At 39.8% G+C, this 25,157-nt stretch overlaps 1 protein-coding gene across 6 annotated transcripts in view; it reads left to right on the top strand.

Annotated features, from left to right (window-relative positions):
• LOC149553855 (actin-related protein 4-like) overlaps nt 1-25,157 on the top strand; it is a 281,943-nt gene that overhangs the window by 55,134 nt on the left and 201,652 nt on the right. For all 6 annotated transcript variants that reach the window (XM_089789213.1, XM_089789215.1, XM_089789216.1 and 3 more), the window contains 3 exons: nt 21,087-21,178; nt 23,222-23,395; nt 23,552-23,625. In XM_089789213.1, coding sequence (XP_089645339.1) covers nt 21,087-21,178; nt 23,222-23,395; nt 23,552-23,625 — 340 coding nt within the window. The remainder of the gene's footprint in view (nt 1-21,086; nt 21,179-23,221; nt 23,396-23,551; nt 23,626-25,157) is intronic.

Below are 25,157 nucleotides of genomic sequence, written 5' to 3'. Positions count from 1 at the left end.
TAATAACAAATTAACCTATGCACAATATCTTTACATAAACAACTAAATCTATTATCTATAATCAATTGCAAGTTGACCATTCAATTATAGAATAGTCGCCTATCCAAGGGACGCAACTGGACAATATAAGCGTCTATATATATGAGAGAACGAAGCAAGGAATGGGGGAAACGAACAAGAAATAAACTCATCTGCCTATTACGAAGCAGAAAGAAGGATATTCAGGAAAGGACAAGCAAATAATGTCAAACATCGAACGAGGAACAATTGAAGTCAATGCCTAAACCGAAGACTCCAACAGACAATATGATCTGACAAGCCTAGGCCGTTGGAGGATACCGTCAAAACACCAATTAATACTTGGTTATTGCATCACATCACCGGTCAGGAAGAATTAAACACTGTTGAAGGGGAAATTAGAAGTCATCAGTAATAGTAGACAGAGAGTGTAGTTGACCATCCAATAAAACTAATTGGCAACAATAGGAAGGAAGAAGCCTCATCTAAGTAGCCGGGCCCATCATAGGCAACAATAAATAGGAAATAATGATTACCAATTAACCTTGAATCTGCATAATCTCATCCGAGTACATAGATAATGGTGAAGTTCTAATAAGAGCATTAAATAGAGTTGAAGGACTCATCAATCTATAAACTCCGAAGGCACACAATTCTATCTATACGGGTAAGGTATCTAATTAACTCATTAATAGAGATGAAAGTGGAATAACCCTCATAAGATATCTATTAGAAAATAGAGGATATTCATATAAGGAATATCAATTTCTTATGAAGGGAAACTAGAGAATTAGAGAGCATTCAAATTGAATGTCGGGACCAAGATCCCTGAGAGAGATTTATAGGGAATCTCTTAGAGATAATATATATTGTAGTGGTTAAACATATGCATATGTTAGATATTAGAGACTTGTTTAGAGGTGGGATCTCTACCAAGTAATGTTGTCAGAGTTTTCGAAGAGGCCTAAGGAGGATGATCTTCGTATGATGATTATCTAATTGAGATATAATTCTCACCAAAAGGTTAGGTGATCTTAGAAGAGTCTCTTCCAGAGGATTAGGAAGGGTAGCAAGGGTAGTATTTATATTTATATTATTTAGTTCAATTTTTCTGTATACATTTTTTCTATATTGTAGTGATGAATGGTTGCAGGTTACAACATTCAACCTTGATCTGGAAGAGGGGACACTACAATATGCAAAATGATGTTTCTAACTTTTTAACACAATACTAGAAAAATGCAACAAACTTTGCAGCATTTATCAAGTCATCTATTATCACAAATTTCAAATAAATCTCTCCTTCCGAATTTTGGATAGATAATTATCAAAAACACTAATATATAATCCTGAAAGACAATCAATTCACTGAATTCTGAATACTGAATTAATAATGAAACAATATAGAATTTGAATGCAATATGATAACTATTATAGTCACACAACTGCTATTAACCCCCTCTGTAATTCCAAAATGAAATGAGTACAATTATTTTAAGGCACTTGTTTGGAGCTGTAGACAAATGATAGGCACACCATCACACTTTCCATGCAGCTGTGAATGAATTATGGCATTGCTTGCAAATCCATTTAGGAACTACTTAACAATTGCAACTGTGTATGAGAGTGCAAATTGCCTAGCAAGAATGCCCAATCACAGCACTAGGATCCCCCAAACTGTCACAACCAAATGCAGATATAGAGAGTCCTGAATCTGCAACCAAATTGCCCTCCATGTGAATATTCAGGCAACCTGGAAGTAACGGCAATAGTAGTTTGCCAACAGAGGTATTAATACCCTTGAAATATCACTTCATGAATAAATCCTATGCAGTAGTAGTGGCATTACAATGCCAATAAAATCAGGTGCCATAATGCTTGGAAGAATCACATCAAACACTAGGAAAGCTAGGCGTCTAGTATGCCAAATCAGTTTGTTGGTTCCCAAAACCGTAGATTGGAAATCCAAGATCTTGCCACTTCTCCGATAGGACTTCTCAATCAGTTTTGGCCACTGAACAGGAATATTTCTCGATTCCCCTACACTTCAAGCTCCGCTACACCTAGGCGGGTAGACATTCTCCTCGAACCTGATTACTTGGTTCAGAGCTTTTCTAAAGCGAATTAAGCTTTGGGAGTTCTCCGTCTAGCAAAGTCCTCAAACTCGATTAGAATGAAAACTGGATGCCAAGTGTTTGAATGTTTTGTATAATTGAATCATAATTAATTTGATGCTCGTAGGTGTTTACTGCATAGATTAATTGATTAATGCACACAGACAATGAACCAAGACATCAACAACAGTACTCCTTTATTTGCATATGCCAAGAGATTATATACAGAGCATAAGATAATTTGCAATGTACCCAGACGGGGTATAAATATTTTTCGCCGAACCTTCCCGAAGGGGTCCGTCGGCTACAAAACAATCCTAATCTACTTGTCGGCTACCAAATACAAAATCTCCGATGGCATAACCCAGTCGGCTACAGAATACAAAATCTATCGACGACATCATCCCCCCCAAAAAGAAAAGTTGTCCCCTGATGACTAACAAAATAGGAGACAACCTACATACAACAAAACAAAAAATACTAGAGAGGAGGTGGTGCCCCTGAAGAATGCTGCTGTCGGCGCAACTCATAGACCTGCTTTGTCCAGATGCTCAAATCCTTTTGAATCCGTGTGTTAACCTCTACGGCCTCCTTCAGAAGAAGCGCTGCATCCAAAGCCTGTGTTTTTGCCAACTGTAATTCCTGTTCAGCTGCTTCCTTATCTCGCACGGCCGCCTCCCTATCCCTCAATAGTGCTGCCCGCTCAGCTGCCAATGCTGCCTGCTGGTTGGCCAAGTCCGTTGCTAACTTCTCCCTAGCCTCCCTCTCAACTGCCATAGATCTCTTTGCTGCCCTGTCTGCCTCAGCGCACTTGCGAGCATAATAAACCTCCTTATACAGTCCCAGAATCTCATGTGCCAGCTTCTCTAGTGGAGAGTTGCGGGGCCCCAACTCTGGCGCAGTGGCCCAATTTGCCAACATCTTCGGTGTCTCAAGTGCTGGCCAACCCCTCTCCTCAAAACATGAACAAAACCGCTGCGAACATATCCCCTTGATGTAAGCTCGAACCAAATGCCACTCCCTTCGCCGAGTCATAGCCTGCAATGCCACATCGCGTCCCTTCTTGAGCGCAACCTTCATAGCCCTGAGGTAGTCCCTGCACCTATCCTCATCCGACCCATAATCCTTCTTTGCAAAACCTTGCATTGTCCACTCGACATCACTATTCTCTTCCTCATCTACGGGGACCATGCCCATATCCGGTGCAGCCTCCTCTGCTCTCGGCGCAACCTTGGCCTGTGGCACCCCCACCTCCTGAGGCTCTGGTACTGTAGCTGATACCCCTAGGTGCCCGGGGGACTGGATGGACGGACCAACCTTAGCAGGGATGAGTTGGAACTGCTGTCTCAAGAAAGCACTGGCTCTATCCATCACCTCTAGCTGCTCTGACCATGCGGGCTCCATGCTCTCTTCCTAGTGTGCTAGCTGGGTTGGCTGGACTGTCTCTACTGGCTCGACGATTGCTAATAATGAAGACGAAACGATGACGACTGCATCACAGTCAGTCACATCCAAGCGAGCTTGGGGCTCAGGCTCCGACGCTGGTAACTCTACCCTTTGCGAGACTGGCTCCGCTTGTGCAACTAGAAGAACATTTGCGACGACCATGGAGAAAGTGACACCTGGAGTGGTCGTTGGTGTAACAACAACTGTTGTTGGTGGGACACCCTCTGCCACTGCTCGTGGGACATCTGCTACTGCCTACGAGGTCATCATGATTGGTGCATGACGCTGACCAAAAGGAGGGATGTGTGACGGGGGAGCGGACAAGTGCGTCGAAGTTGACAACTACGGTGGGGTGAAAAATGTGGGCTCACTATCTACTGGTGCGTTGCCAACCTCCGCGAAAGTACTCTCTTCCTCATACTTCGCCCTGCTGCTCTCCGAAGTCTCCTCCCGTCTGTTGTCAGTGTCCTTGTGAGCAGCCTTCTATCCTCGAAATACCTTCTTTTGTCTCGCTGCTGTCCCACTCGTGTCCAGATGTCTCCAATAAAATATCAGAGGCTCTTCCTATGCCAACTTCCCCCGAGGTGGCGCCTCAATCATCCATGGGAATCTGATTAACAGCTGCCTCCAAAAATATGCCAATTGCATGATGTGGCATAAAGAATATGCGGTGTTGGAGTGTCATGAACTCCTCCATCCTGTCAGCAAGAACTGTAGCCCAATCATACATCGTGTCGTTCATGATGCCATTCATGAATACTATCTGCAGCAATGCTCTATCTGAAGCCCGAGTTGCCCTTGTCAGCTTGCTCTTGATAACGTCCATAATACACCTCCAATGGCCTTCCCGAATGAGATCCCGCCGAAGTCCTTTGCATTTTGACCCCTTGATAACTGACTCCATCTCGTCGGGTGTAAGATCGCAACCCATTAATTGAATCCAGTGTTCCTTTCGTTCTTGAGAGAGCTTGTGATTCTTGATTTCCACCTTCTTACCTCCATGACCAGGAATGCCAAAAACCCTTGTGAAATCCCTAGGCTTAAATGAAACTGTCATCCGATGCTTTTTGTACAAAATATGCTCGTTCTGTTGTGCCGATTATATGCTTCTATCATGGTCCACAAAACTAATTCAAATAATTGGATAGAAAAAATTGGAAGCTGGATGGCCCAATGCACCTGTGCCCATATCAAAATTTGCTTAACTAGGTCGGCGTCCGGAGTTTCCTTTTATCACTTCCGGCATTCGCTGCCATTGAGTCCCTCAAACTGGATAGTGAGATGAGTGAGTTCTTCCCTGACTTTCTGCTTCTTACTAGAAGCGGATGGCCCTGCAACCCGGATTCCGAAAGCTAGAACCCTAGCATTTTTCTCCATACTTGTCTTCAGCTGGTTCCTCCACTTCCGTTTCCCTGCCGATTCCATAACGGCTTCTTTCTTCCTTATATAATATATGTTTCCCCCTTATGTATGCAGGCCAAACAAATGAAGTGTGAGCTACATAGTGACCCGTGGAAGAATTAAAAATACTCCGCATGATACCTTTCCTGGGAGAAGAAAAACTATCCGCGGGAGATCTTCAATCCGAGGGAGATAGAAGACTTTCCTGGAGATGAAGGTAAAGCTGCGCGATGGGAGAAGAGAACACTGCCGCAGAGAGAAAGTTTAAGCCGTGGGAACAGGCGTCTGGTTGCTGGTGCAATCCTAATAGTGATGCATGCATAAGCTTACAAAATCCTATAAGAGTTTCCTCCGGGGCCAATGGCAGTCCGTTGAAAGGGGTTTCCTTACCACAGATAAATGAATGGAAAACTCTTAACAAGAAATATATCAAGGACCAACATGTGTAATCTATCTCATACGAAATTCCTCAATTCCTTCCCTCGGATTCGAACCTAGGGCGACTGCTACCTGGATACCTCCTTATGATGTCCAACACAAGCGATGGACAATCCTTATTACCTTGATTAGTGGCCCTTAAACGGTGGAGAAATGAAATCATAACCCGTGGAACGTAGTGTAGACTACGGGAAGGAAAATCACTCCGTGAAAACAAGATAGCGCGGGAGAAAACATATCTCATGGAACACAACTTCGTCAGACTAACCCAAGCTTGAGGGATCCTTTCCTGTGAATCAAACCCTGAATCAGATGATGAACACAGTGAACCGCTTGTTTGATGAGTTAGCAATGGCAATGGCAATGTGTATGTTAGCGCCATCGCGGGACAAGGAATTCGTCGGCGATTTCAGGGGTTCGAGTCTTGAGGACTCACAACAACAACATCAGTTGCATTTGCCACAGCAATTCCGATGTTGGCCTTTTTCAAGGCTGGAGCATCATTAACACCATCTCCGGTCATGCCAAGGATATGCTTCATCTCTTGAAGGCGCTTCACTATCTCATATTTATGTTCTGGAAATACCTGTGCAAACCCATCAGCTTCCTTAATCAATTCATCAGACGTGATCCTTAGAAATAGTCATAATCGTGCCATCGTTCAAAATAGCAATGATCAGAACCATGAAAGATGCCTGCCTGTGAAAAGGTACTCTGTAGGATAATGATAAAGCACCCTGCGGGAAAACGATGAAGCCGCGGAAAGGCACACGGGAAGGAAGAGAGGCCCCCCCGGAAGGAGGTCCGCGGGACCTCCCATAGAAAGCTGCCCGTGGGACAGCTTGTCTGCGAAACTATGGGACAGGTGCCCGCAAGCGCGGAACACAGTTTGTGGGTTATTTTTTCTTTTTTTTTTTTAAATTTATTTATTTATTTATTTTTTTGTTTCAATATATATATATATATATTTTTCAGCACCTCAATTTTGTGTCCAGGCGTCGCCGTTCTGCAATGACGAGGGAGTCATTTGGTCATTCTGCGATGGCGACGAAGTCTTCTTGGCACGTTATATTTTCAATTTGGATCCGTTGACTGCCTGAGGTACCTCTTGCCCATCCAAGGTCCACAATTTTATTGCTCCATTATTGCCGACCTCCCGGATCTGATATGGTCTGACCCATCTGACCTTAAACTTTCCTGGCTTAATCTCATTCTGCGTGTCATACTTCAATACCAACTGCCCTGGCTGAAACCTGTTGAGTTTTAGATGTTTGTCATGCCACGCCTTACGTCTGTTCTATGTCACCTCTATCGCCTACTGTGCCAGCAATCGCTTCCCCTCAGGCTTATTGAAATTATGCAACTGCTTCCGTAAGCTTTCCATGTCAGCTAGCTTATTTTCCAGTGCTATTCTTAGGCTCGGTATCATGAACTCCATTGGTACCACTGCTTCTTGTCCGAACATTAATTGGAAAGGTGTGTGCCCTGTTGTCACTTTGTATGTTGTACGATATGCCCACAGAGCAGAAGGTAGCTTTTCCTCCCAATCCTCCCCTTCGACTGCACAAAACTTGTAGATAATGGATACCAGAATCTTGTTTGTAGCTTCGGCCTGTCCATTTGCTTTTGGATAGTATGAGCTTGATAATGAATGGCAGATCTTGAATTCGGTGGTGAGCAGTCTGATGACATGATTAACAAAATGTCCACCCCTATCACTTGTTAACTGTAATGGAATTCCATACCTGGTAATGCTCTGTTCATAAATAAACCTTGTTGTGCTGACGACCGAGTTGTCTGGTAGTGTGCGTGCCTCCACCCACTTCGTCAGGTACTCCATTGCAAGAATAATGTACCAACACCGTCTAGTCTTGCTCACCTTCAAGGGTCCAATGAAATCCAATCCCCATCGCTCAAAGACTTTCTACGCGTGTGAGGGATTGAGCGGCATAAAGTCTCGCTTCAGTGGCTTCCTGGCCCGTTGGCAAGTGTCACACCTGACGACCCATTCCCGCGTGTCGTTGTACACTGTCGGCCACCACAATCCTGCTAGTAGTGTCTTCCTCGCCGTGGTGTCGGGTCCCATATGTCCACCTGCTGGTCCCTCATGTGCTTCTTTCAGTACTTTAAATATTTCTTCCTCCAACACACATCGTCTAAGAGTATGATCTGGCCCCATCTTGTAGAGCAATCCATTGATCAACTGGAAGGTACGACTCTTGATTATCAACTTGTGCCTTTTGTTTGTTGGCATTTTACTAGGAAACTATCCTGTCGACAGGTATTCTCCAATGCTCCTGTACCATTTCAGCAGTACTGCAATTTGAAACAACTGTGCATTAGGAAAGTCATCGTGCACTTCGTCCGCGGGTTCCCATGTTTTGATTCTCAACAAATAGTCAGCGCTTGCATGCTTCTTCCCTGGCTGTACAATGATTTTGAAGGTAAACTCTTGCAACAGAAGCAACCATCTGCTGATTCTTCCTTGAATGACAGGTTTATTGACAAGGTACAACAAAGCGTGATGGTCCACATAGAACACAAATGGTGTCGCAAGCAAGTAGTGTCGAAACTTTTGGACTGCGTACACCATACCCAATGCTTCCCGTTTTGTGTTGTTGTAGTTCTGTTTTGGTTTAGATAACAGTTGGCTGGCAAAGTATATTGGGTGATCCAAGCTGTGGTTACCTGTTTGCGCCAAGGTTGCTTCGATCACATAGTTGGATGCGTCGACATGAACATGGAATTCCTTATCCCAATCCGTATATGCCAAGATGGGTGCTGCAACCAATCGTACCTTCAGCGCTTCAAATGCCTCATCACGCTCCTTCTGCCATCTGAATGATTCTCCCTTGCAAGTTAACCTATCCAGCAGATATGACACCTTGGCAAAATTTTTGATAAACCTTCTGTAATAGCCTATATGTTTGAGGAAAGACTTTACCTCTGTCACATTAGTGGACGGTTGCATTTTCAGGATGACTCTCAATTTGTCCGGGTCGGTCTTCAATCCTTCCTTATAGACGATGTGTCTGAGTAGTCTTCCCTGCGGAACCATGAATCTACACTTCTTGGGGTTCAAAGCTAGCTGTGCCCTTTGACATCTCTCCATACATCCGCCGAGTGTTGCTAAATGTCTGTCCTCTGTGCTAAATATAGACCAATTGTTGAGGAACGCTTTGAAGTTGCCGACGGACATCTTGTCAAAGATGTGCAGTATGATCCTTTAGAAGGTGGAAGGCACGTTGCACAAACCGAATGGCATCCGATTGTATGCATACACCCCATCTTCGACGACAAACGTTGTCGTCAACTTGTCATCGTCTGCTATAAAGATCTGATTGTATCCGGAGAACCTGTCCATAAAGGAGTAAATTTCATCTCCGACGACCTCCTCCAAGATGCTGTCTGTAAATGGAATTAGAAAGGGGTCCTTGACCGTAATTGCATTAAGACATCTGAAGTCCACACAAATCCGGATCTGGGTGGTGTCCTTCTTCAGTGAGATAACTATAGGTGATACCCATTCACTTGTCTGTACCTTGAAAATAATTCCGGCTTCTAGCATCTGGTTGATATCCTTTGTAACTTGTGCCGCATAGTTCTTATTCATTCTGTAGGGTTGCTTCCGTACCGGCACTGCTCCTTCGACCAGTGGGATGCGGTGCACACACAACTCCAGGGGTATTCCCTTCAGATCCTTGTATGTCCATGCAAATACATCCTTATATTCCGGGAATATCTTGAATGCTGCTGCTTTCGATACTGGGTCCCAATTATCTCCCACCAATATGTTTCTTGGTTCAACTTTGTCCCCCAAATTCATAGTTTGCAGTGTGGCTTCATTATACTTGATTGTCTCCCCATCATTGAATGTATGGGCAGGTGTGACATCCAATGGGACATCCCCCTCCTCTATCTTGGTGAAATCTCTTGGAAATTCATCTCCCCTCGGACCTTCCTCAATTGTTAGTACATTGCTACTTTGGAATAGTTCGTAGTCCTCTATTTGCCAATGGTAGAGACCGTTGACCGAATTCAAATCGTCATTTGTTGATCCACCTTACAACCGTAGGACTCCCTCCTGATCCGGTTCCATACGCTGCCTCCCTTCATCTTCCTCTTCGGAATCTGATGACAAAGCTTCTTCTCCCACCATCTGAGTGTGCAAATCAATGATGAATTTTCTCCCTTTGCTTTCCAGTGATAAAGTCTTTCTCTTCTAGTTGGGTTTAACTTTGGACTGAATAAGCCATCCGCGGCCCGAACGACGTCATATCCTTTTCTCTTTAGCGGGATGACAACAAAGTCAAGCAGGAAAGGCTGTGTGCCAATTGTTACCAGTTGCGCCATTAGAACGCCGAGAGGTTTTATGCCATGTTGGTTTGTTGTCAGCAATTGAAATGTAGGTGGCCACAGTGTCGGTTGTCCCAACTTCCTCCAGGTATCCTCAGGTAAGACGTTCACGCCGGACCCACTGTCGACAATTGTGTTTGTCAGCACACTTCCAAGAATCCCCATCTCAACGACCGTTGGATGCTGTCTGGATGCAAGTGCCAGCAACATTGGGTCTTCTCCACCCACGGTAATTTCCTTCGCTCTTCCTAGTTCTCTTGTCGTTGGCGCAATATTTGTGATTGCCGATCTGAGCTGAGGCATTGTAAGAAGCAAATCATTTATCTTGACCCGTACCTCCGTTTGTAAAATCTGTCGTATAATGTTTTGTTCTGCGACATTCCTTGTCGAGGTGCCGATGGTGTCTTTCAATTGAGAGGTCTCCGCTTGCGATGCCTTTTCAATCTCCGCCCGCACTTCCCCAAATTTCCTCTTTTCTTCCGCCAGATCCGGGTACTCTTTTGCTTGCCTCCGCGTAATTGCCAGAACCTCTTCTTCATCTGTCTCGACAGTGATCAAGTTTACTCCGGATTTTGGGTACTTGGCATCTTCATGGTCACTGGGTCCACACCATTTGCATAACAATTTTGGCGTGGTTGCTGTTGTGCACTCCCAAGCAAAGTGACCCCACAAATTACAGGCTCGGCATTGAGCAATCGGACATTCGTTCGTATCATACCGAATTCAACTCCTTCCGCTATTATTACTGTTATTGTTCGCATTGTTGTTATTTTGCCCGCGTCTATTATTCCTGTATCCTATAGATGTGGCACCCTCTGTGCTTGTATTCCCGCTCCTTCTAGACATAGAAGCCTCCTATGCTAGGAACACTTGTTGAAGGCCTTTGGTTTTCATGTTGAAGGGGCATTCCTTTGTGGAATGTCCCATGATCTGACAAATATCACAGAACTGGTTTATTGGATAGGAGCCCTTTGTGTGACCTTCTGCCTTACATTCCGTGCACCATAATTCGCTTCCCTTTGTTTCTTTCTGCATGTTCTTGAATTCCTTCATCCTCCAGAGCATGTCCTTCTGGAGGGCTTGGACCTTTTTGCTGTTGTTTTCTTCATTGCTACTTTCTTCTTCCGAGGATGCATCATCGTCTAACTCAGAGGAGCTACTGTTCTTCTTCTTCTTTTTTGTCTTTTGCTCACTCTCTAGGTTTATTGCCTGGTTGTACGCTTCAGTGTATGATGATGGCGGCACGATCTTCATTTTCTTTCACAATTTTGGGTGTAGGCCTTCAATGAACCACCTTTTTTGTAATCCATTAGCTGGCTTATTCTCCATTTTGTTGATCAAATCCTTCAACTTCCTGGCATAGACTTGGATTGTTTCATTTTTTCCTTTTCTTGTATTGTATATTTCTGCTACAATTTCATTGTCGTCGTGGAGTAGTTGAAATTCCACTATAAACTCCTCCTTAAGGTCATCCCAAGTGGTTAGGGTCTGGGGATCTGCATCGGCAAACCAGTCGATTGCAACACCCCGTAGGGTGGTTGGAAACTGCCGAACCCGTTCATTTGTATCGGTTATGCCATTTGCCCTCCAAACTGTATCGCATGTCTTGTAATGTCGAATGGGGTCGGCCGTACCATCGTCATCAAACTTCGGCAGCTTTTCTTTTGGTCCTACCATCACTACTGGATTTTGTGAATGGGCGTTGCTCGGTCTTGCAACACTAGTGCTGTTCACTCCCACATCGTGGCTTTGCACTCCTACACCAGCGATCTGCAATCCCACACCGGCGGACTGTTCTCCCACACCGGCGGACTGCACTCCCACACCGGTGGACTATTTTCCCACATCGGTGGATTGTTCTCCCACACTGGCGGTCTCAACAGCTGCAAAAGGTGGTGAAGAAGGATCCTCTGAAGTTGTCCCTTCTGGAAGTGTATCTCAGACAAAGAGTTCACTCCACGCTCTTGCTCCCTCGGCACTCCGAGCCGTGCGAGTCGATTCTCTTCCGTCTGGACTCTCTTCCCTCGGCGAATACAAATTCAAAAACTCCTCCCTTGCTTCCTCCACCAATGCCACCCGCTGTCGAGTCTCCTCCAACAATTCTTCTGTGCTTCTGTGTCCGTTGGTAATCTTCTAGAACCTCCTGCGTTCGGCTTGCTGTGCCAAAATTAAATTTCTTTGCGCAATAAGTATTCCATTTTTTCCTTTTACCTTATTTCGATCTTTGTTAAGATGATTTGGCATTAATCTTCATTCCTTCCTCCCTCTACTTTCATAGGGAAACGATGCCAAATGTTTACCGCATAGATTAATTGATTAATGCACATGGACAATGAACTAGAACAGCAACAACAATACTCCTTTATTTGCATATGCCAAGAGATTACATACAGAGCATAAGATGATTTACAATGTACCCAGACGGGGTATAAATACTTTTCGCTGAACCTTCCCGAAGGGGTCCGTCGGCTACAAAACAATCCTAATCTACTTGTCGGCTACCAAATACAAAATCTTCGATGGCATAACCCAGTTGGCTATAGAATACAAAATCTGCCGATGACAGTAGGAAGTTATAGATTTTCTGACTTCAATAATAAAAAGACCAGTGCCTCTGCTCATCCGGGCTATAGAGTCAACTTTAGTGAATTTTCATGTATAACTTTATGATGTTTTACACACTTATACTGCGACCAACTAAATAATCAAGATGCAATAGATCAAATATTAATGCAATCTTAAATTAGTCCATATTGAACTTTAACTCCTCTGTGAGACAAACTTGACACAAATATGGAAACGATTTAATATTTCACAATATCTATGATGATCGAATTTTAAATTTTAAATGACCATGCATGTCCATTTAAATTCTATACAGAAATCCAAATAATAATTACAAAGGACAATTTGTGTGTAGTTTAAATCTCCTCGCCTTTAATAATAAACAAAGAACATTTTATTTTATTATTAAAATAAAATAATAGAATTTACATTAGAAAAGCCATATTAAGCTCCTTATCGCTCCATACAAAATAATATAAAATGCTTATTCTTTGAGAATATGAATATGAATGTTTTTCAATATCTTTCTCTTAGAAATAACTTGCCCCTTATTTATATCTTAGATATAAGGAGACATAACTTTTGAATATGAAAGGGTGTTCCACTTTTAAAAATAAACAATACTTTCTATTCAATTATAATCACACCTCTCCATTATCTTAATTCATATTTTTGTGCAAAATAATCATTGTCAATTCTATTATTGGCAATCACTTTGTAATTCCTTGGCTCTTGACTTCTACGCGGTCATCGAACATACATTCATATCCGACCATCATCGAATAAGAGAAACTGGTTTGAATCCATCGCTACAGACGTTAACATTATAAATAATATTTAATCATCTCGTGACTAATGGTTTCTCAATGCGGATGACGCCTTTGGTATTCTTTTCAATTACAATGACAATAATCATAATATAATCAGTGCACCACCACCACGATGACCCTTGTTGTGTTTGTCTTTCTGTATGCTTTTCACGCCTCTGATACTTATTCTAGTTTTTTATTTAAAACTTTGTCTCATTCTTGGACGCGTTCTTATGTGGCAACATTGCCCCCAACCATGTTGAAATTGCTAGGTGTAGGTAGAAGAAATTTATGATCATTGACCCTTTCACATATGCCTTCCGAGTGTGACTTTGGTTAAATAATTCATTCACTGCCGATAGTTGGTGCAGGAGCTCAAATTGGTGCCATTATAATGAATGGAGGTTGTAGCTCTTTCCGAATCTATGGCTCTTGGGCCCTCTGCAAATGCTATGCCTTTTAAATCTGGCACATCTCCATATGAGTTCGTAAATCACCATGTAGGAGAAACGTTCAATCCTAATGTGGTTCTTTATGTAGCATCCGATTGAGATCATCACATGAAGTGCCCGTCCATTTCTTTCACACGCACCATCCTCATGACCATGAGAATTTTAATGCTGAAGGGACGATCTGAGGAATACAAGCAAATGGGTTAAGTTTTCCCTTTCTGAAACATAATGGTCCTCTGGGAGCTGCAAATGCAACAGGATCAAATGCATCTAGGAAATTCTCCATGTAAAGATTTATCCTTGCATACTCGGCATTTCTTTCATGACCATGTTAGGGTGTTTCTACATGCCTTGTCTTCTCTGACACAGATTTTTCTATCCATGGTGAAATGGTGAATGAGGTACCCCCAATCACAGTTCCATGAAGCCAAAAACCCACTCATCCAATATTTTTGCAAATAGGAAATATTGTTATACATGTAATAGCAAATTATAATGCACTTTACTGTCACTGTTCCTCTCTATATCAAAATGCAGGCATGATTCTTCAAACAGCAGTAACAAACCTTTTTCTTCTAGTATAGATTGGCTTTAGTCTTCAAATATGTCTTTAACCCAAGGAACTTTGATTGGAATGGATTGGTCGCTTCTGATGTACCAGACAAATGTAAATCCGCAAAATTCTTAATTCTGTATATATCTTCAGACCTCCATAAAACAGTGGGTATTTAAGAGATGATTTTGATTTATCCCACAACAATATGAACAACAATCTTCTAACATGCTCCCTGTAGGTCTTGAACACGAACAGCTAACTCTTCAAGATTTACACAACTTGTGATGATTTTGCATTTACACATACATACATAAAGGTTCTCCTTTCAGTATTGTATCTGGAACTTTAAAATTCTGCAAATTTTAAGGTTCCATCACAGTCAATGCCAATGACAGGATATAATGGCATTTAGCTCTAAACAATTATGTGCCCAAAATACTCTCAATCACAGGAACCACAGTATGAGAATAACTGAATTCTCCAACGGACAATAGCTCCTCAGCCACAGTAGAAACAATAAGAGGAAGTACTAGAATCAAATACCCAGATCAAACCCTTATACTTCAGCAAGGGGACAAAAAATCAGAACTTCAGGAAAACGTCACAAAGACGATAAAGCAAAATAAGATAATCAAATGATCAGATGCTTTTCTCATCAAATGGCCTCATATTTACAATCTCAAAATGACACAATTTTTCCAAATGAACTCCACTTAAGAAGATTCCACACGACAACATTAAAATATAATAAAGTGCCATTATAATATAGTTTATTAATTGCTTTTGGCTCCCAAAATGACCCTTTCTACCATAACACAATATTTTGACACACAAGGTCACTCTTTCTTGTGCCCACGATTTAAAACTTTTCAACCCGGTTTCAATGAGCTATGATACCGAGGTGACCAACATACAACATCAACAAAAATAACAACCTCAACATATTTAGAGGAATAATAATAATAATTCACCTTTCTTGCAAAAACAACTGAAGAAGCATCAAAATCGAAATCTGACAACTCCATAGTGATCCTAATGAAGAAAGACGATGAATGAATTTGACGGTTTGTGACTTACTATAAATAGACGCTCCCTCCAAGGTTCTTGGAGCCCAAACCTGAAGCCCAAAATAAAAATTGAGAGCATCACTCAACTCCTTTAACTCAATTGAGCTCATTGGAACCAACATTTTGACTTACTATAAATAGTAAGTCTCTCAAACAAGCCAAAACACACCATAGGCTGGTGGAAAGCCTATAAACTCGCAATTGGGACCTTTAAATCCCATCGTCAGCTCATGAGGGTTGCGATGGTGAACTGACTAGACCAAGTGCAAGAGCCTGCTAAAAATGGGGACTCGACAAATGTTTTGCTGATTTTGAGAGGGTCACTAGTAGAATCATCTCAATGGAAGAGTTAGTGGCAGACTTTTGTTAGCTTTTTGAAGAAGACACCCTTCTCTATTTCTGTTTTTGGATGACTTGTTGGCCATTGACATCTTCCAGATCCAGGGAGGGTCTCGATAGTAGCCACATATTTTGAAGAATTAGTGAAGACAACTGTTAAAAGATGACCACCGAGGTAAAATATTAAAATGTTGTAATGTTTCTTTAATGGTCGTCTTAGTTAATCTTTAGCTTGTTAGGTAGTTTCTATTTTTGTCTTTAGTTCATTCACGATTGTTTCTTCTCAAAACATTGCCTTTGTAAATCTATATATAGAGCTTTTACCTCCTTTGTTTAAAATAATAACATCGATTTAACATAACGGTTTTTGTATTCTTTGATGACATATTGTTATATAGTGAATCTTGGGAGGAACACTAGCTCATCTGCATACTTTTTTGGGCATTCTTGATACGGAGTCCTTATACTCTTAAGTAGTCAAAATGTGCATTGGGTATGATAGAGTTGTACATAGGTCACATCATCAGTACAAAGGGTGTGCGCAAATATTTTCAAAATGATTGTGCTATTATTGAGTGGCCTACTCGCTTGAATTTGACTTAGCTTATATAAGATTAGATAAATTTATTAATGTCCAACAAGAGGCCACAAGATTCCAAGGGACAAAAAAAACAGATTTAATGTCCCCTTTTAGCATTCATAGCATGATGTTGTCGTTAGCCTATTTCCCCACGGTCCCGTAGGCTAACCAGGACATTAAAGGGGCTTAGAGGCCATTTGACCTAGATAGTTTCAGTTGCAGGTCTTTCTAAGGGGTTTTGAGGCAACTTTGGGCATACTTACTATTTATATTAAGTCATCTTGGGCATGGGTGGACATCCAGTGGCAGTGGTATGTCGATGGTAATTGTTTAAAATCGGCAAGAAGACTTGTTTATCATTGATAAGATTTGTTTTGCATTGATAAAGCTATTTTATAAAGTTAAATTTAAATATTTAACTTTATTAATGCATAGACTATAGTTTGTGGGAAATATTTAAATTAAAAGAGTCCCCTTTATTTTATAACACATTGGAGACATAAGTTACATAAAGGGAGTTATGTTTTATCCCACATTGAGAAAATGAAGGATGGAGCTCTTGTGAGAACACTATAAAAGAAATGGAAGAGCTTCTTTTAAGGATGCTTGGAAATATCAAAGAAATTGGAAAATTTTCTGGAGATTATGTCTCAATAGTTTGGAGGACGAAATCCCTTCAAGCTGAAAATCTTGACGCCATCGAAAGATATGGTCTTGAGATTCAACATAGTAGTAGTCTGAAAAAGCGGAACCGAAAAAGAAGGTTGAAAAAGTGGGTACGAAAAAGCAGTCCGAAAAAGCGGAACCGAAAAAAGCAGGCGGAAAAAGCGGGTACGAAAAAGCAGTCCGAAAAAGCAGAACCGAAAAAAAGCAGGCCGAAAAAGCAAATCGGAAAAGCAAAGTAGAATGGGCAGCATTGAAGGAAATTATTACAGTCATCTACAACCAGGTTCTTTTGTTAGCATTGCTTTTTAGGGTGTTATAAGCTTTCAGCTGTAAGTGTACATTATACAAGCATTGTCATTTTGTAATCCATGTAAATGCCAAAGTCTTGGCCATATTTCATGAGCATTGTATTAAAAATTTCATTGCAAATTAATAAGATAATAGTTGCTGGTGTCATTTAAGCAATACAATATCATTATTTATCAGCTAGTTAGTTTGCATACCAACTATTTGTAAAAATGCCAGTTGGCTGTAGGTGTTCATTTCTCATGCTTAGATCATATATATTCACTGAATATTGTCAAAATTAGTAGCACACTCATGTTAGGCCATTGGTAGTCCATTTGGAGTCTTCTAGCATAAGAATCTCATTGATGCAAATTGGAAAAAAAGTCATTTAAAGCCAGCTGAAAAACTATATCAGTTATACGTCCCTTGCATGTGAATTGTTTGATGAAATTCCTTGAGCTTTCATCAGCATTTTTTAAGAGCAGATTTGAAGAGGGTCATTACAACAGACAAGGCAAGAACCAACAATGGGAGCACCAAACAGTGTCTGTAGAGATAACAATCAAGAAAGCAAAAGAAAAGATCAAGAAAAGACTAAATAGTCCTCATAGGTGAGAAGTAGTCTAAAATTGAAGGATAAGGTCCAAGGCGAGGGTGTGTCTCGAGCTGTCGTAGAGAATCTTTGGAGATAGGGTAATGTTTTCTTTTGTACGCCTTGCAAGGCCTCACAGATCTAGTGTGACTTGAAGAATGACTGAGCAATTGCTTTGTCCCTTGGGTAGGAGACCTAAGAGCGAAAAAGGAGTTGATGAGCTGGTTTGAAGTTTGTTTCGATGGGAACTGAAGTTGTAGAGTGTGGTCATGAAGTCACAAGAGGAATCCACACTCTCTAAACAAGCAGTAGAATCTCCCCTTGATCTCGTAGTAGATGGGGCAACGAATAACAAAATGAGTCTCTATTTCAATCTCACTAATGGGGTGGAGGTGAATAATCTTGAAAATATATTTCTTATTGATTAGCTAAGGAGAATAATCTTGAAAATATATTTCTTATTGATTATCTAGCTGAGGGTTTATGAGAATTGTTCTGAGAAGTATTGTAATCTGTTGCTGAGGTATAGCAGATGTACAAATTCCCCTATTATCTCTTACTATATCTTGGAGAATTGAATCGATGGAGGTTGTATGATTTGAGATGGAATTTGTTTGAGTCTTTTACCACCTAGAGACTGCAATAATTGTGATTGAAATAGACGTGAGGATTGTCGTTAGCTTCCAGCAAGGGACTTTGGGCATCCAAACTTAATTTGCATTAATCTTAAGGCTGGACAACTATATGTAAGCCATCACTGTTATTGTTTCTTGAGAAAATTGTAGGGCAGATTGGAAGCTGCACTTGGGAATTTGAGGGGCCATGACTAGCTTGGAAACATGTGCAACCTCTGGCTGGGTGAATTCTCTTGCTGTTGGGCTAGTTTGAAGTTGGTGACCTGCATTTACATAGTGTAACTAGTTTCATCAGCTACACCTTGCATATTGGGATTGAATTGGCACATTGAAGGGTGATAGTTTCATGTGGTGATGTCGGCCAATGTTCAGCAAATTAAAACAAGGTGCCGATAAATTAATTGTTATTCTGATAAATGTTTGTCAAAAACATAGTGCAAAGTATATCTTCAATTTCAGTTGGATTATCTATTTTGTCCATTTTAAATTACTTGGAGTTGTTGATTTATATTTACAAAGGAATAATACATACAAAAATTAGAGAATGTTGAAAAAATTGCAAAACGATAAGAAGTGCAGATTTGTAGCCAGCTTGGTTCTTTACAGTGGAATATATTTTAGTAAAAATCAGAAAATCATCCAAACATACAAAATATCAATTTGTGCATCAATATAACGGTTTGGGCCAGGCTGGGGTTTTTACAACGACAAGGGGAGGACGAGGTGGGGAGGGGTGTTGTATAGTATACATATAGAATTTGAAATGCTAGTTATGAAATGATGTGTCAATACAACTTACCAAATTGAAATAGTTGAGCATAGAAAAATTGCAACATGAACTATAAGCATTGTACATTAAACATAGTAACATATTGCATACCCAATAGTAACATTCAAAAATAGAAATTCAAATACCCATCCCATCAGCGACATTTTTGCAAAATGGCCGAGGTGGGGGTACTTGGATATTCAAGTACCCAGTGCAGGGATGTCTTGGGGGTGGGTAAGGGGGGTGCGAGTCCATGTGTTACACTGATTATATAGTAATGGAAAAATTAGCTTGTTACAACTAAACCATCATTAGATTGAGGTGCTTCCGATTTAAGATGATATAATTGTACCCAACTTTGCAATTACTTGAGGACAATCAATCTTGGGGAGGGTAGACTGTAATGCCCCCTTTTTAGTCAGTATTAGTTGTTGAAGTGTTCTCCTGTTATTTCAACCCACATGGGCTGAAATACTTGATTTGAGGGTCTTTTGATAGTTTTTGCTTGAGTAGATAGGACATTACTTTGTATGAGTGCTTATTTGGATTCAGGTCGGGGCCTTTGCACTTGTTATTTGGCTCAATTTGGGGGACTTACTAATTATAATAAGTCATATTTGCATAACTATTTTTGACATGGGACCTAGACACATAGTATATGTAGTGGTCATCTTGAAATGCTGTTGACTTAGATGAGTTTAATGAAACAACTTAATGTTAGTTAATTATTATTAAAGTGTACTTTATGAATGACTCATTATAAAGGTCAGTTATAAAAATCTTGAAGTGAATGGGGCCAAGAGACATAATTAATGAGCATTAATTGATTTAATAAAGTGGGCACCCAAATTAAGAAATATTGTAAATCAACTTATAATATCAAAAACAACTTAAAAAAGGATTTAAAAAGGCCAACCAGGGATTGGCCATATGCATGGGAGATATATAAAGCAATTGAAAAGCAAATCAGCCTCATTCTATAAGCATTTGACTTTGCCCTTTTGACGTTGTTGGTATATATGCAAGGGTTTCAGCAACAAGACTTCGGAGAATGTGAATTTCTTCATGGTTTCAGCATTCTGAGGTGGTGAAAGATCCATTGAAGTCTGCAATCTTAGAGATGGCTTCACTTAGGAGTCATATATGTGCATAATTTGTGAAGTTTCAATTAGTTTGAGCGCTAAATGAAAGCGTTATGCAAAGAACCATCATGGCAGGCTGTCTTTAACAGAAAATAAATATTTATTTGGCAGGCCGTACAGTTTCCAGCCCTCATGTGAGTCCTTCAGCCTTGGCGTGAGATTCCTAGATTATACGCCATGTGTTTTGTGCCTTAGCCTAGATTTGGGCTTCCACCAGCATGGAAGGGTTTGTATGTATTTTAAGGAGGGTTTTCATCAAAGTCCAGACTGTGTATTGGGTTCCAGGAATTTTTAATTCATGAGTTAATAAATGCGTTTTATTGCATTGTATATATTGGTCAATCAATAAGAATCATTTTCAGTTCTGTGTTTTGGAAGTTAATTTCAGATTTACTTTCATGCAAGCATATTTGCTTTTGGCAATTATCGTCAAAATCCCCAAAAAGTGTATATATTCAAAAACCAAAAAAAATACAAAACCATTTGAAGTATAAAAACCAAGTTAGTTTCCAGACAGGGTTGAGGTAGAACTAACAGGGTTCATCACACCATCAAGGAGGCTCGTGACTTTGCTGGCACATTAAAGGGACATCCCCTCTCTTCTGTTGTATTGTTGGTATCATTTTTATCTCTATTTATTTGTTTTTTTAAAGGTTATATTAGTGACCTTCCCTTGGAAGAAATGATACTTCTTTTTATACAATGAAATGTATTTTGTAGTGGCTTATAAATTTGTAAAGCCTTTTCACTGATTGCATTTCTTGGGAATTTCGCTACAATATCTATTTTCGTATTTGATATTTTGTGTCAGCTTCAATGTTTTCTTGACATTGGCATTGTTTCTAATGGACAGATGAAGTCTCAGCTATCGTGCTTGATCTAGGATCTCATACATGTAAAGCTGGTTATGCAGGTGAAGATGCTCCAAAGGCTGTGTTTCCTTCTGTAAGTTAATGGAAACAATAAGTATTTGTGTATGTGCTATACATGTTCTGCATTGCTGTATAAAATTTGTTAGTCATGTTTCACCCTCATTTCCTTACTAGTAAGAGAGTCCAGATTGATTTCTTGTGTCATTGACAATGTCCTCTTTTTTCATTCATATGAAGGCTATTTGCCTTTGGATATCAGTTCTGTACAAATAAGAGGATACATCTTTAATTGCTGTACTACCTTATTTCCCTGGATGTTTTGAATTTTGGTTGGCATGTTGCATTTCAATATTGACATTGGAAACTTCGACTTGTTTTTTTTTCATTACAGGTTTAGATTGGAATATTTTAGAAATTTTCATGATGAGTTGAATGATTTCTGTGCTCAGAGCTCTAAGATTTGTTTTTATTTTGTTTACTTGTGAAAAGGACTTAAAAATTATTCATAATAGGAATCATTTTATTCATCATTGTCAAATAATTTAGAGTTTTTGACATCAGTAAATGTGATCTCAGAGTTTTATTTAATGCTTCGTCAGTCTATTTCTAGTTTTCAGCATGATAGCATTTTGTCAGATAGATTGAGAATGCTAAAGGTTTAAATATGTTTACATCTTGTGTCAATCTTGCTGTTATGGCAAATACTGTGTTATAGTCATCACCATGCCTATGGTTGCAGTCCTTTGGGTTGGGGTTACTTATTTACAAATCCAAATAGCTTCCCCATTCCAAAGCCTTCAAAGTATGATTATGCTTAAAAAATTAAAAGCTCCAAAGATGGAGCAAGAGAGTAGGTTTCTATGGGGTACCAAATGGTTGTTGGGTGTAAAATGAGTGGCTTTCTTAATTTGGAAATATATTAATTACAAATCCAAATAGCTTCCTCATTCCAAAGCCTTCAAAGTGTGATTATGCTTAAAAATTAAAAGCTCCAAAGATGGAGGAAGAGAGTAGGTTTCTATGGGGTACCAAATGGTTGTTGGGTGTAAAATGAGTCGCTTTCTTAATTTGGAAATATATTATAATTGATCATGTGAAATTCATATATTTGGAAGGGTACTCTGTATATATTATAGTTTTTGCATTAAAGAATATGAATCAGTTTAAGTAAGCTAGACAAAATCATCACCTTTATGAGCAATTTTTGTTCCATGGCACAAGTTCTTATTTTCTTATTAGAAAATAGATACTTAAGGTGCAAAGAAATTCCTTTTAATTTAATGCCATCCAGAATTTCTCAACATGTTTGCTTACTAGTACACCGGCTTTACCAAATTTTTGTATAAGTCATTATTTTTCTATATCTGACACATTTGGCTCCTTCATGTACCATAAGATGTTGTAGAAAAGTTGCACTTTTGTCCCAGTATCTGCAGATTTGAAAGCTATATTCTTGTATTGTATTTGTGAGAAAAGTTTCATTAGGGCATAATTCAGGTAGGGCTAGCATATTTGTATTTGCTGGCACGGTATGGGGTGTTTAACAGGACATAATTCTCTTACGATCTAACCAAATGTAGGCCAAGTCTATATTGCTAATCTGCTCTGCAATGATGCTTTCTGAAGGTGTAAACTTACCTTGTTTTCAAGGATCTGTGTCTGATGTCACTATTACCACAAAATATTGACTTAGTTGTACATTTTTTTTTCACTCTCCTCTCTGTTTTTCCTTGAAAATGTTAATGTGGGAACTCTACTTCAAGTGCCTTATGCTGTGATGGCTGAAGCTTAACAAGCACTTGCAATATATGCATGTTGTAGTATGCAAATGTCCCCTTTTGAAAAAAATATTCCTTTTCTTTGGACTACCGAGTTGACGTGCATTTTATTCCCAAGCTAGTAATGCCTGAAACAGAACTTTTTGGCTGCATGTAAGTTGTTATTGTGACTTTGGTTAAACTTTTTTGGGTCTATGGTTTTGCATAGTTTTGTCTTCATGTGGGATAATTGTATCTGCATAGTTTTGTCTTTGTATGGAATAACTGTAGCGAATAAATCTGTATAAATTATCTCACTTAGAAAGGAAATCTGACATTGTAATGCACTTGTATACAAGGTTGTGGGATTTATCGAAGATGCAGGAAATACCGATGGAGTCAAAGTTGAAGGTGATTTGGAGGCAGTTTCAGATAACAAAGCAATTGTTACAATGGATGAAGAGAGGTCCAAATCAAAACCAAAATTCTATGTTGGTTCCCAAGCTCTTGGGTACCGGCGTGATTATATGGAGGTTTGTATCGATCTGCTTTTTGATGGTTAATCTCACTTCTGGTTCCAAATCTAGTGCTTTTAGATGTAAAGCCAAATCTATAAATTATTTTGTACATACATCTATATGTTCTTTGTACACACCATTTTTCCATGTATCTTTATATTCTTTTGACAGATTATTCCAGCATTGAAGGATGGTATAGTGGCTGACTGGGATGTCGTGGATAGTATATGGGATCATGCTTTTCGGTAACTATTGCTAATTTGAACTTTGGACTATATAATGCATGTTGTGAGATAATAATTAATTTAGGAATCTGTACTATGGATTGAGGTTTGATTCTGAGCTTCTTTTCCTTCTTTTTATACATTTTCAACTTAGCGACCCCTCACAACAAGATGATTTTGGTAGAAATATCTTATGATTTTTTCTTTTGGTTTTCTTTATAGAATCATAAGATTATTTCAATTCTTCTAAAAAGTAATAACTTTGTCTTATTTTTGCATGACGAGGTTGCAATGAAGGGAAAGGGTATATCAAGATAATGTTCCAAAACATATCTTCAAAGCCTTGTTGGACTAATGCTTATTCCAGATATTTGAAAGTCGAATTATTTCTCATCTACTACTATGATAAACCGATAATGAAACTTCAGCTATAGTTATGGTAGGTATGGTTTGAGGGTTTGATTGGTTTGGATATGAAGTTTTAAAATGAAAGAATAAATGAATGAGTTTAATTGATCTGCCCAAAATCATCAGTCTATGAGACCAAGAGAAGCATTCTTACAAATATTCAAGCTCCTTGCATTGTTGGCTCTTCTGTTTTGGGTCTTGATCGAGAAGCCTGCAGCTTTGTGGGTCTTGATCAAGAAGCCTGCAGCTTTGTGGGTCTTGATCAAGAAGCCTACAGTTTTCTGAAGTCATGCCTCCATAATTAGCTCATTTAGACTCCACACCTTCAAATTGTTCTCATATCATGTACAGATATCCTCATATGCTACATAGTCAAAGATTAAGTACCATTTAATTTCCACCACTGCTTTTATTGCGGAAAAGACAAGTTCTTTATTCCCATTTCTTAGGGACTATCCATCTACCCATCTCACATCTAAGATGGTGGAATCTGGTTCTGATTTCTGCAACTAGAAGTCTAGCCTTTGCCTTAAGTGCCACCCTTAGGTAGTCTTTTTCAAGGTGTTTTGGCAGGCTGCATGTCCAGAACTATAGAACTGCTTGATCTATTAGACTCATATTTGATGGCCATGACCCAAAGTATCTTGTGACTTTAGGGAACACATGGTCATGGCTCTCGTGGCTCTCTGCATGAAACATATGGTCCTGTGTATGTATTTTATGAAGACCATTCATCACCTTTATGGTTATAGCAGGTGATATGGATAGCCCTTCACTTTCTGAGGCCTGCAAATGGCATCTTCTGAATGGCCAATCCGACAATCATCCCAATTTCTTAATGGTAATGATTATTGCTTTTAGATCAGAAATAATTTTGCTTTCTTGCAGTTGGCTTCACAACATGCTTTGTTGAATCTTGGGCATTTTGACCATGTCGACCTTGTAAGACATGTAGGTTTCTTCACATGTGCCTGAGTTAGACGATTGCCCACATTGAGGGATGATGCTGTCTGGTTGGTTTTGTCCTATTAGCAAAACTATAGAAATTTTAATATTTTATTTCAGGCAGTAAAAATATAATTAAGCAGCAGAAATTCAATTTTTTCAGAGAGTAACGCAGAAAATTATTTCAATCACCTGTTCAT

The sequence above is a fragment of the Cupressus sempervirens genome, chromosome 6, assembly GCF_028749045.1.
Source record: "Cupressus sempervirens isolate cs-2001-9-10 chromosome 6, ASM2874904v1, whole genome shotgun sequence".
In the NCBI taxonomy this organism is placed as follows: Eukaryota; Viridiplantae; Streptophyta; class Pinopsida; order Cupressales; family Cupressaceae; genus Cupressus; species Cupressus sempervirens.
Note: the sequence above shows the minus strand (reverse complement) of the source record. Positions and strands in the feature narration are given on the sequence as shown.